This window comes from Equus asinus, chromosome 21 (assembly GCF_041296235.1).
Source record: "Equus asinus isolate D_3611 breed Donkey chromosome 21, EquAss-T2T_v2, whole genome shotgun sequence".
NCBI lineage: Eukaryota > Metazoa > Chordata > Mammalia > Perissodactyla > Equidae > Equus > Equus asinus.
In genome coordinates this window covers 36,956,549-36,969,656 of record NC_091810.1, presented here as the reverse complement: position 1 = coordinate 36,969,656, position 13,108 = coordinate 36,956,549, and the positions used below count along the sequence as shown (strand labels likewise).

The window sequence follows — 13,108 nt, the reverse complement described above, 5'->3', positions numbered from 1 at the left end:
CAAGTGGAACTGTGAGAAACTGTCCAATTCATGACCAATCTAGGGGCCAGCCCTGTGGCCAAGAGGTTAAAGTTCCATGTGCTCTGCTTTGGTGGCCTGTGTTCGTGGGTTCGGATCCCAGGCGTGGACCTACATCACTCACCAGCCATGCTATGGTGGCGTCCTACATACAAAATAGAGGAAGATTGGCACAGATGCTAGCTTAGGGCTAATCTCCCTCAAGCGAAAACAAAAGGAAGATTGGCAATAGATGTTAGCGCAGGGTGAATCTTCTTCAGCAAAAAAAAGTGTAAAAAAAAATTCATGACCAAGCTAAAAGGGCAGCCCCTTTTCAGCACCAGCTGATTGTAAACCCAATAGCCAGTCAACAAATATTTATTGAGCACCATCTACATGCTGTGCTCTCTTCTGGGCACTGGGGATTAATTAGTAAGTCAAAGGGACAAAAGTCCTACCATTGTGGCATTTATCTCTTCATAGAAAGAAACAGGTAATAGATAGCAAATGTAATAAGTAAATACATTATACATTATACTAGATGATGATAATTGGTTAGAAAAAGTGGGTCAGGATAAGGAGAATCAGGAGAGCTGAGGAGGGATCAGACTCGCAGTTTTAAATAAAGGTGAAATGGTGAGATCTGAGCATTAAGGGTGAAGGAGTGAACCACTGACCTATCTGGGGAGAGAGTGAACATGCAGTGCAAAGACCTAAAGTAGGAGCCTGCCTGGGCTGCCCAAGCACCAGAAAGAAGGCCAGAGCTGAGTGAGTAGATAGGGAGTGGTAGGAAATAAAGTCAGACGGGTACAAGGCCAGTGTGCACAGCCTCGTAGGCCATCCAGTGGGCCTTGGCTGTTACTCTGGGAGAAGTGGGAGTCCACTGGAAGTTTCTGAGTAGAGGAGTGACTTGATCTGACTTCTGTTTTAATGAACCACTGTGGCCACTGTATTGAAATAGGCTGTGGGGGGCGAGGGTAAAGCAGTGAGACCAGTTAAACTGTGGTTATTGTAATAACCCAGACAAGAAATGATGATGTTACCAGACTTACTTTAAGGGAACTGAAATCTTGACTTTAATGATTTTTCTTGAGTTTTTTCAATGTTAGCAACTAATTTAAGAAAAGAAAACAGTTTGAGTCAACCTAAATACGTCTGTGGGATTCTGCCATCACTGACAGTTTGCTACCTCGGGTATACAAGTGGTAAAACAATTCAGAGAAAGGTGAGAACTTTGGGCCAGACTAAGTTGGGGGGAGGTAAGAGTTGATTTGAAACTCACCAGACTTTGCTTATTAGCACATGAAACTGAAAGAAGGGAAAGATAATGGCATGCAGCTATTCACAATAGCCAGAAGGTGGAAACAACCCAAATGTCCGTGAACTGATGAATGGATAAACAAACTGTGGTATATCCACACAATGGAATATTATTCAGCCACAAAGAGTAATAAATTACAGATACATGCTCCAACATGGATGAAGCTCAAAAACATTATGCTAACTGAAAGAAGCCAGACACAAAAGGCCATGTAGTGTATGGTTTCAGTTGTGTGAAATATCCAAAATAGGCAAATCTGTTGAGACAGACAATAAATGTGGTTTCAAGGGGCGGGATTAGGGATAGGAGATGGGGAGTGACTGCCTAATGGGTACAGAGTTTCCTTTGGGGGCAGTGAAAATGTTCTGGACCATATAGTGATGATGATTGCACCACATTGTGAATGTACTAAGTGTCACTAAGTTGTATGCTTTAAAATGGTTAAAATGGTGAATTTTATGTCACGTGAATTTTTCCTCAGTTAAAAAGGAAAAAAGAATGGCATGCAGAAAAACATTTGAGGGATGTGTATTTTATGGCTTGTTTAGCTGGAGTGGAGTCTTTGCAAGGGGGCGGGATGGGTGATAAAGCCTAGAAGGATGTTGGGCAAGATGGTGAAAGTGTTGACTGCCAGGCCAAGGAGTTTAGAATCTCTTCTGTTGGCAGCTGTAAAATTTAGCAGTGTATACTCCATAAGGGAGAAAGAAACTAAAGAGATTTTGGCACTTCGGGAATCCCAGCCTCTGGGTTTCAAAGCAAAATAAATGGCCTCTGGTTTTATCAATCTGTGATATTCCTACTCACATGATGGAATTTTATGACAATCTCACAAAAGTCTTAAACAAAATTAATTTAGAGTTTCTTTTTCTTTTAAAAAATATCCTTATTATAGGTTCTGGTTATTCAAGTGTGTTGTTAAGAAAAATTTAGGTAACTGTATGAGGTGATGGATGTGTCAACTAACCTTATCGTGGTAATTATTTTGCAATTATATATGTATATATATCAAATCATCACGTTGTACACCTTAAGCTTAACACAATGTTAAAAGTCATTTATATTTCAATAAAGCTGGAAAAATGTAAACACTATGTAAATATGTATGTCGATAAAAAGCCCCTTTAATTACGTTCTTTCACTCTCTGCTCTCCGTAAGTCCAGAGTTGTCTGTTTTCTGTGCACAGACTTACCATCATCATCATTACTTTTTCACAAAGATAGGCACATATTATGCATAGTATTTTGCATGTTGCCTTTTAAAAATTTATATCTTGGCTGTCTTTCCACTTCTTTCTTTTGGACTGCTACATTATATGCTATGCTTTCATTTGTGAAAACAAAAAAAGTTGAAAAGCAAATGCTATTTACCTCTATTACAAATAGGATGAGGTATCATAAACTATGAAAGTAGCTAACTTTCAATGAGCACTTACTGTGTGCCAGGCACTGTTCTCCATATATATATTTTTTTTTTTTTACTTTTTTGAGGAAGAGTAACCCTGAGCTAACGGCTGCCACTCCTCCTCTTTTTACCGAGGAGGACCGGCCCTGAGCTAACATCCGTGCCCACCTTCCTCTGCTTTACATGTGGGACGCCTGCCACAGCATGGCCTGCCAAGCAGTGCCATGTCTGCACCCGGGATCCGAACCGGCGAACCCTGGGCCGTGTGCACTTAACTGCTGAGCCACTGGGCCAGCCCTCAGTTCTCTGTATATTAATTCATTGACTCCCCATAATAACCTGATGAGACTGATGTTGTTATTTGTTATGATCATCCTTTTACAGAGAAGCTAACTGAGGCAGAGACAAACATGTCCTGTTAAGGTCCAGAGTTAGGTTGACATGAGGGACCTTATGGCTAATGATATGAGATCGTAGAGATTTTTTGAGAAATCAATCCATAATTTTGTGTGAAATTTTCTGAGTTGTAATGTTGGCTTTTTTTTAAATAATAGCTTTATTGAGATATAATTCAAATACCACAAATTTACCCATTTAATAGTTTTTAGTACATTCACAATGTTGCACAACCATCACCTCTGTCTAGATCTAAAACATTTTCATCACCCCTGTTTGGAGACCCCATTTCCGTTAAGCAGTCACTCCCCCTCCTCTCTTTCCCAGGCCCTGGAAGGCACTTGTCTGCCTTCTGTCTCTACGGATTTGCCTATTCTGGATATTTTACGTAAATTAAATCGTATAATATATGGTCTTTTGTGTCTGGTTTCTTTTATTTAGCTTGTTTTTGAAGTTCATCCACGTTATAGCATGTAGTAGTACTTCATTGCTTTTAATGGCTGAATAATATTCCATTGTGTGGATATACAACATTTTATTTAACCCTTCATCAATTGGTAGATACTTGGGTTGCTTCCACCGTTTGGCTTTTGTGAATAATATTGTTATGAACATTGGTGTGCAAGTATCTCTTTTAGTCCCTGCTTTTGATTCTTTTGAGTATATACTTAGAAGTGGAATTGCAGGATCATATTATAATTCTGTGTTTAACCTTCTGAGTGACTGCTGTTTTGAGTGAGTGTTTTGGCTTCCGAGTGACAAACTGTTTTCTGCAGGAGCTGCACTCTTTTACGTTCCCACCAGCAATATACAAGGATTCTACTTCCTCTACATCCTTGCAAACTCTTGTCATTTTCTGATTTTGTTTGTTTTTATTTACTTATTAGCAATTATGTGGGTGTGTAATGGTATCTTATTGTGGTTTTGATTTGTGTTTCTCTAATGACAAATGATGTTGAACATCTTTTCATTTGCTTTTGGTCATTCGTATTATCTTCTTTGGAGAAATGTCTGTTGAGATCCTTTGGCCATTTGAAAATAGAATTATTTAGGGGGCTTTTTGAGTTGTAAAAGTTCTTTATACATTTTAGATACAAGCTCCTAATCAGTTATATGATTTGCAAAAATTTTCTTTGTACTGTAGAGTGTCTTTTCGCTTTCTTAAAAGTATCCTTTGAAGCACAAAAGTTTAATAATTTTGATTAAGTCCAATTTATCTGTTTGGCTCTGTTTTTAAAGAAATAGCTGGTAAGTTGGATTCCAGCCTACTAACCACCTACTTGTGATTGCTGCTCTGCTGCCACTGCCCCCAGAAACCATTTGGAAAAATCCCAGTGCTTTGTGAAAGTACCTGTTTGCTAAAGTGGAGAGAGGCAAGAAGCTCTGCAAAGCAGCAAAGGTAGATTTCTCAGCAGTAGCAACTTTCTTCCCGTTAACCTTTCCTGCTCCTGAAGTTCCTTCACTCAGACGAGTTTGGTGGGGAGGAGGATGCCACAGAAAGTAGAGACGAGGATCAAGGTCTCCAGGTCCTGCAGATTTTATGTTGATCAAAAGAGAGGTTAAAATAAAAGGTCAGAAACTGTACCTTGAGTCATAGATGGTGCCATTTAAAATCAGGATGGCCACAGGAGTTTAGTAATTGGGTATTTCTGGGAAGAAAGTTTTAGGCCATCACATCTAGAAAGTCATTTGGGTTAAGGTCTCCCCTTTTATAAGAGAAAATTTGTTTGGGTTGGGGGTTGAAGACAGGGAACTGTATTCTAGTCATTCATTCACAGGTTAGTGAAAAATAGTTAAATCTGCATGCTGTTTATCTCTACCGAGAAAAGGAAGGTTTTATTTTGGGGGTGGAAGGAGAATGCAAAACTTTGTGGAACAATCTGTCCTTTGGGAAGCAGTACAAACCCAGATGGGCTGCTGGATTAGGGTGCCCACAAAGAATGTGGAAAAGTCGGGGCGGCGTGTTTGCTGGATCTGTAACTTTGCTTAGAGCTAGAACTTTGCTGAGGAAAGGGGGAAGAAAGGTCTATGTTGTTCCTTCTCTCTTATACTAACACACTTGCACTGTTGGTCTTAGAGTTCAGCCCTAAGGCATTTGCTGACCAGCTTGGGTACCTGGCCACGACACATCTTAGAGTTTGTGGGGAGGTGGGTTCCAAGTTCCAAATGACACCCTTTATGTTGGGAATGGAAACTGATGATCCCTGGGAGACTAAGCATATATCTCATTGCCACTTTGATTTCAGAGCATATACTCTTAAGCACAAGCCATAAAGTCCTGTGGTTTGGAGTTGGGGATGAGTTCCCATGTGTTTAGTGTGAGGGATTAGGAAGGATTTTGTTAAAGAAATGAGAGACATGAGAAGGGACTTGATTAATGGTAGGATTTCAGCCAAGGGGGGATAAGTATTATAGACGGAGTGACCTTTATGAACAAAGCTTGGGAGCTGGGATCTGGAGTGGGGAGCATGTTTGAAGCTGTGAATTGGTCATTTTGGCTGGACTGTAGAGTACCTGCTGGAGGGAATGCTGTACTGGGGCTGGGGCCAACTATAGAGGGCCTTCAGTGCTAGGAGAGAAGTTTTTATTGAATTTGGCGGTCAGTGGGGAGCCCCAAAAAGTGTTGGAGCAAGGACTGACGTAACTAGAGCCATGCTTCGTTCTGCACGACTGATCTGGTAGTATAGCATGGATGGATTAGAATGGGGGCTTCTATATGACAGGCTTGGTACTAATAGTAATAGCTAACACTTATAGGGTGCTTTTGTACTGTTAACTTTCTTAATCTTCCTCATAAAGTAGATACTCCTGTTTTACTCAATTTATAGATGAGAAAACAGGCACAGAGAGGTTAAATGATTTCCCCAGAGTTATACGGCTATTAAGTGGTAGAACTGGGATTCAGCCTGGGCAGATAAGCTCTAGAAACCATGCTCTTAACTGCTGGGCCTATAAGATAGTGATATTTACAGTCACTTCAGTGAAAGCTGTATTGGTACAAAAGTGACACAGGGAATTATTTTTAACAGTGTGTTTAATCTTTGCATTTTATTGCATCTGAGGCAGTGCACTAGAACTTAACTATATAGTCAGCCTCTTTTTATAGCTAAATATTGGTCCAACTTTTGCATTCCTTTTCTATAACTTAATCCTTTTTCTCTATTTTTTAAAAACTACTTAACCTAAAGACTTTAAAGGAAGATTTTTAAATCAAGTTTGTCATTAGTTTAAAATTACAGGCCAGTATTAAATCCCTAGAAACATTTGGGCATTATTCAGTTTAAAGTTATAATTTATTACCTTTTATATGTATATTTTAAAATTTTTCTCTCTTTTAAACAGCTTGCTATTACTGGTGAATATTTCTTTGGGAGAATTTGTACACAGCTGCACACATATAATTAAAAAAACAAACCAAAACTTCAAAGCTTTGAACTTCTTAGCAAATGACGGAGTTTGTAGAATGAATACGAGTACAGGTTAAGTCTTTAAAAAGATAATTACCCTCATCTTTAAGTCTTTACTTCTGCAACTATCCTTTTTATTCCTAATTTTGCACTTGATTGTCTGTCAGCAATTCCAGCCACTAAGCTGATGAATTCAGTTTCCTCCTTCCACTCTTCTCCCCCTACTGGAAAACTGATGTATTCATGACAGATTATAAAGGATTTCACTAGAGGGAGCACAGTTGAGGGGCATTGCCTGCTGTACCCCATATGCAGAAGAGAGCCCTGGGTCTATCTGGAGAAGAAAGAAGGAAAGACAGAGATGTAGTCAGAAATATGAATAAAGACTCAGCCAATTTTAGGAGGAAATAAACTAAAGCCAACACATTTCTAATGTAGTGGATCTGAGTTTCTTGTTACTCAAATGACTGCAGCCCTTTGGGGTTGATAATGGAGAATCTCTGTTACCAAGCCTGTAATTTGCACAGAGAAATATACTGCAGTTGCTGGTTTTCAAGTTTATTAAGTTTTGTATTGGGACTGGTGGTTTTTTCCAAATAAAAAGGCTGGTTATGTGGGGTCTTAAATCTTAGAAAAGTTTTGGACAGTTTCAACCATTTTACGTTAAATTGGATTTACAGACTGGAAAGATCGACCTTTTTTTGTTTTGTTTTGTTTTCACTTAGTGATGCCTTTGGCCTTTGAACAAAACATTTTACAAGTGAATCTGCTGTGCAAAGAATCCTTTTTGTAAAGAGAGACCTTGTTACCCTTGGCACCTATTGGGAACATCCCTAAATTTGGATGGTGAAGTAAGGCCATATTTTAAATACATCCCTGGAAGGGATGAAATGCTCAGAATTTGGCAGCGTTTCACTTCTGACGGCCTAGTTCTTAATCCACATACAATCTAATTGGTGGTGACAGCTTTTTCCATAAGAGCATTTTGATGAATTAAATTTTCCCCTACTTCTTACTCTTCCCATGTCCTCAGTGAAATTGCTGTTTTTGTTCATCCTGGTGCCTAGCAGAGTGCCTGGTATGTGGTAGGCAATCAGAAACTATTTGATAAATTGACTCCTCATTACTTAAACTTTATAAAACATATCAGTTATCTGTGCAGACAGATACTGAAGATCCTCAGCTAAAAGATATCATCAGAAGTACGCTGGCAAGAGAACTGATTGATAGCATACAAGACACACTACTATATTAAAATAATTATATTAATTCAATATAAATTGTATTGGTCATTTTCTTTTTATATTTTTTGGGTGTAGAAGAGGGGTATTTAGGTAAGAAGTCATCTGGTTCTTTATTATGGCCTGGTAGGTAAAATTGAGTACTTGACTTTCTGCCTCTACAGAGTGCCCTTTGTATAAGGAATACTTTTAAAATGTTGCCCAAATTTGAGTATCAAAACACTGTACTTTCTCAGCTAGCAGTTTTGACTTTTGTTGATGACTCATTCGAACTATTGGGAAACCCACACCAACTATGGGTATCACAAACTGCCTGCTCTACAAGTGGTTAGGACTTCCTTATGGGTGAAGAGAGGGTGGTAAAATGCATTGGCTACAGCACAAGAGAATTGATGAGGTGATGCCAGGTATTGCTTGTCATTCTGTTGGTTCCCACATCTTCTTGAACTTGGTGATACATTTCCCAGATAAGATTTGATCTGAATTGCTCAGTTTGACATAAGACACGTACTATAATGTTTATTTTGTGTTAAGATTTGTATCAAGTGCTTTCTATGGATCTTGTCATGTAATCCTCAGAAGAAGCCTGGCTTTATCTCTGTTTTACAGATTAGGAAACTGAGGTACAGAGAAGTTATAACTAGCTCAGTTTACACAGCTTGTAAGTGGAAGAGCTGGTATATGAACCCAGAAAGAATTCATAGGGACTGACTCCAGAGCCATCGCTCATTTTCCTTATCTGTAAATTGTAAGTAATACAACTTCTGCCTTACACACACACCTGTGAATATTAATTGAGATAATGCAGCAAGCTACCTCAGGCAATGCTTGGCATCTAGTAGGTGCTCAATAATTGACAGCTGCTATCAGTAATAATTTCTCTTAATAACTATCATAATGCCAAGAAGATATGGCATTTTAAGCCCTGTTGTGTTTTCTTATTAAACCAATCAAAACTTTGGAAGGAAAAAAAGTATCAAGTAGAAATAAGGACAGAAGTTGAAGTATTATAAATTGCCATGTTGACCCCCACTGGCTAAAAGTAATTAGTGAATCTTGAAGTATTTTCACATGTAAAAAGGGGGAAATCAAGCAACATCGTGAGGAAGTGGGACTGTACCTCACATTTGCCATTCTTCCCCTTATTTTCCTTCTCACCCTGTACTCTCAGGGATCTGGAGAGCTGCACTCAATAGGCAGGCTGCCTTTGGTATCTAAATAGCGCTCGGTCGCCCTTGAGCTGTGCTTTTTAATGGCAGCTCCAAATGCCATTAAGATTCAAATTTTTATTTATCTTACATGTAGAGTTACAAAATTCAAAGTAATTGATAAATTGTGTACTTTAATCTAGGAAAACAGAGAAGTTGGATGTTGTTATGTAATCCTACAGATTTTTCAGTTATTTGGAATGAATGAAAAATTGAAAGTCTGCTTTGGGTTCATCCAAGATTGAGGGCCTATGTTCAGAGTTAGGAACCCTACTGTTAACCAAGGGAATTATATATTTTACTCATGCATTTTTCCCATTGATACTCTTATGTAGGAAGTTAAAGTTTTATGAATGATTTGTTTTTTATCCTTCCAATCATTTCTACTATTTTTGGTTATTTTGTTTTTATTACTTCTTAGATAAGGACAGGAAGCATCCATAGTTTCGCTTTTTGTTTAATGTGAACTTAAACACTTAATGTTTGCATGCAATCCAGGAAAAAACTGTGCGCACTTATTTCTGAATCTTTTTAAAATAAAAAATTAATATAGCATGTATTTTTTTCTAAAGATTTTAAATTTTGAACCTAAAACAAACCCTTTCTACAAGAGCCGTGCATTAAGTTTAGGTTGCAGTAACATTTCCTTATTAATTTTTCCTCTTATTTAAACACGTTTATGTTTCTGTAAATCGGACTTTGTTTCTTTAGCAGAGAACTTGGTCACCTCTGTCACACCAGATGTTCTAGATAAAAAACATGAATAAACCCACTTCCTCCCCACCTGGAGAAAGCACTCCATGTAAGCAAGCAGCTATGACACACGTGCCACAGGAGTGTCGATATTACTACCATGTGAAACATGATGATTGAAATCATTGTTTCTGTCTCAGGCTTCAGATTTTCACATCAGTTTGAAATAACCAATAATACCAACATTTATGGAAAGTGCTTAGTGTGGTCTGGTACTGTTTCAAGTACTTGGCATGCTTTAGTTCATTAAGTAACCTTTACTTTACCATCTTTACCTGTCACTTAAGCAAAAGCTTTGCACGCAGTGTATGTGTGTGTTGGGGGGGGTGCTAAATTTTATGGGCCAATGCTTAATTTAGTGAACAAAATCTGAAAAAAACTATTTTCTAAACACATTTTCTAGGAATGCTGTACATTCTCCTAATCCTTGGGTTCTCGCCGTGCCCAAGCAAAGATAACCAGAAAGAGGGAGAGACTAACAACTGGAGTTAAAAATCAACCAGGTTTTTAAATGACAAGATTTTATTTTCGGTCCGAATGAATCACTTGCAGCAGCAGTGGAAGGGGAAATAGAGAAATTTGGGATAGTGTCTCCAAAAGATGTAAACGGATTCGCCTCCTTATCTTTCCTGCACTCCATCTTACACTGATTTCATGGTCTCCTCTTTGCTGGACAAGAAGTTCACGTCCCCCGGGAGCACGCCGTGACCTCCAGTGGGGGGCACCGGGTGAAACCCGGCTTCGGGCTGACACCTGGGCGGGCACCTGGGCCGCCTTTCCTCGCCTGCCCGCGGTTTCCTCCACGCTAGGCGTCCGCTCGGCGGCGGCTTCCCATTCATGCTTTTGACAGCTGCGCGGCCGCCTGCGAGCGGAGAGCGAAGCGCTCCCTGAACCGACCCCGGGGCGGGAGGGCCCGACGGCGACGACACTCGAAGGTGTCTCAGGGCCAGCCGGCCGGCTCCTCCATAGCCGGCTGCGTTTCCGACTTCGCCCTGGCTCCACTCCGGGGGCTTGACGAGCAAACTTCGCCGGAGCGAGCTGAGAGGGAGGGACCGGCGAGGGGGAGGAGGCGGCGGGAGGCGCCTCTGCTTAAGGGAGCCGGCCGGGCGCCGCCGCTCGGACGGACGCGCGGACGGAAGGAAGGAGCGAGGCCGCCGGGCCTGGCCCGGGGATGCGAGCCGCCTCAGGGTGGGCAGCCCGAGGGCCAGGGGTGCGTCTCGGGCCTCTCTGCCACGGGCCGCCGTGGTGGGGCGCCGGGTTGGGGTGGGCGCCGGTCTCTGTGCCGGGTCTCCGCGGTGGAGCAGGCAGGGAACCCTGCGCCGCGGTGGCGGGCCGCCGGCGGCCCGTCCCCTCCCCCGAGGGGCTGCCGGAGTCGAAAGCGAAAGCGAGCCGGTGCCGCGGACTTTACTCCCGGGGCGGGGGGTGGCCGCGAGGACGCGGGCTGGGGGGCTGGGCGGCCGGGGGGCGCTGTCAGCGCGCCCCACCCGGCCCGCGGGCCGCGCACGCCGCCGGAACTCCCCGGCGCCTCCTTAAAAGCGGCCCCCGCGCGACTCTTTTCCCCCTTTTTTTGTTACATTGTAGGAGCGGAAAGAATGTCGGAGCGGGCCGCGGATGACGTCAGGGGGGAGCCGCGCCGAGCGGCGGCGGCGGGCGGAGCGGCGGCCGCGGCCGCCCGGCAGCAGCAGCCCCAGCAGCAGCTGCTGCCGCCGCCGCAGCAGCCCCAGCGGCAGCAGCCGCCACGGCGCCTACGGCCGGAGGACGGTGGCCCCGGCGCCGCCTCCACCTCGGCCGCCACCGCAATGGCGACCGTCGGAGAGCGCAGGCCCCTGCCCAGTCCCGAAGCGATGCTGGGGCAGTCGTGGAATCTGTGGGTCGAGGCTTCCAAACTTCCTGGGAAGGACGGTGAGTGTCCACGCCCCCCGCCTCCCCACGCCGCCCCCCCACCCAGCGCTCCCCATCCTCTTTCCCTTCTCCTCCCCTCCCCCCGTCCTGTGACCCTCCCCCTCGGTGGGTCAGAGATGCTATCGCTTGGTCGGGGAACGCGGAGGTGCCCGCACCTTCTCCGTGCGTGCGTGAGCGTGCGTCACACTCCTGGCCACTGACCTGCCTCTCCCCTCCTCCTGTGTGTGTGTGTCTCCTAGGGACGGAATTGGACGAAAGTTTCAAGGAGTTTGGGAAAAACCGAGAAGTCATGGGGCTCTGTCGCGAAGGTGAGTTCAGCCCCCTGAAGGAGTTTGTGCAAGCCCCAGGGAAGTTTCCTTGCTGGCTTCACCGGGGCGGGGAACTTTAGCCCACGTTACCCACTCCTCCCTCCACGCGAGGATGCTGCCAGAGGAGGAATAAGGGGGAGGATGGAGCGTTTGGAAAATCTGGTTTCCGGGGGCTTCCTGTCATGGGGAGCGTCCTGGAACCCTTCACTGGAGGCCTGGCGTGGTGCAGCATGAGCGGCGTGGTTCAATGATGAGCGCTGGGGGACCGGCAGTGAGTCTAACTCAGATCCCTTCAGTCTGACCTCCTTACGGAAAAACGTGAGTGGAGGAAGGAATTCGCAGCTTCCGAAAGCATGTCCACGGATGTTTTAAGGGGCTCTGGAAAGGGAACCTTGCCACCTCAAATTTTCTACTGGCGGTCAAACTGAATTTTGAACTTTAAAAAAGATGACGCTTTACCTGTGCAGCCTTATTTCTACGAGACTTAAATTACAAAGGTTCATCAAAAGGATCATCAGAACGGAGGAGAAGTTGGTCAGATATTTTTGTGAGCTGCCTAGATGGGGAGGGGGCCCGCTGGGTGACCAGAATTGGTATGGTGAGATAAGCCTTTACTGTCCTTAGTGAAATCAGAGACTAATTATTGGCCAATTTCTATTAAAACTGTTTGGTAGAAGGATACTCTAGGGAAATACCTGTAGCTAAAGGTGTGACTGCAAATGAAAGTCAGGTCTGGTATCTAGAAACTGTCAGACTTTTCCTTCAGATTTTCTTTTTCTTTGAATAGTCCCCTTAACTGTCCGATGCCTGTGCCAGGCCTGGGCACACTGGTCAGAAAGGCCTTCCGGAGACCAGTCAGCTTTAGGTTCAGTTCAAGTTATTCTTTCAGTGATAGTAAGGACAAGGCCTTGAGTGAGGTTTGGCATCCAAAATACTGAGTTTCTGTTCCCTAATGCAATTTTATTTCTCATGTGTAGCCACTTACTTTGGCATAGTTCTTCTCCAGGGCCCAAGAATAGGTAGAACTTTGGCAAGTGGAACATTTTAAAGTTCAGAGTTGGCTCGTTGTTACTCTGTCTCCGCATTTACTTCTTGTTTTTAGTGGCTGACTTTTCACGTTTGCTGTTTTGGTTTTTTGAATTGGCCACTTGTTGGCTTCTTGGCACTAAGAGG

General features: G+C 43.3%; 1 protein-coding gene across 5 annotated transcripts in view; it reads left to right on the top strand.

Moving 5' to 3' along the window:
• The window catches only part of ATXN7 (ataxin 7), a 130,520-nt gene that overhangs the window by 32,732 nt on the left and 84,680 nt on the right, over positions 1–13,108 (top strand). For 3 of the 5 annotated variants that reach the window (XM_070492823.1, XM_070492819.1, XM_070492820.1), the window contains exons 3-4: positions 11,307–11,627; positions 11,867–11,935. In XM_070492823.1, the coding sequence (XP_070348924.1) occupies positions 11,318–11,627; positions 11,867–11,935 (379 nt within the window). In that variant the 5' untranslated portion in view covers positions 11,307–11,317. Of the gene's footprint in view, positions 1–10,458; positions 10,936–11,306; positions 11,628–11,866; positions 11,936–13,108 lie in introns of those variants that run through there. The other 2 variants (XM_070492821.1, XM_070492822.1) reach the window with 2 other exon arrangements.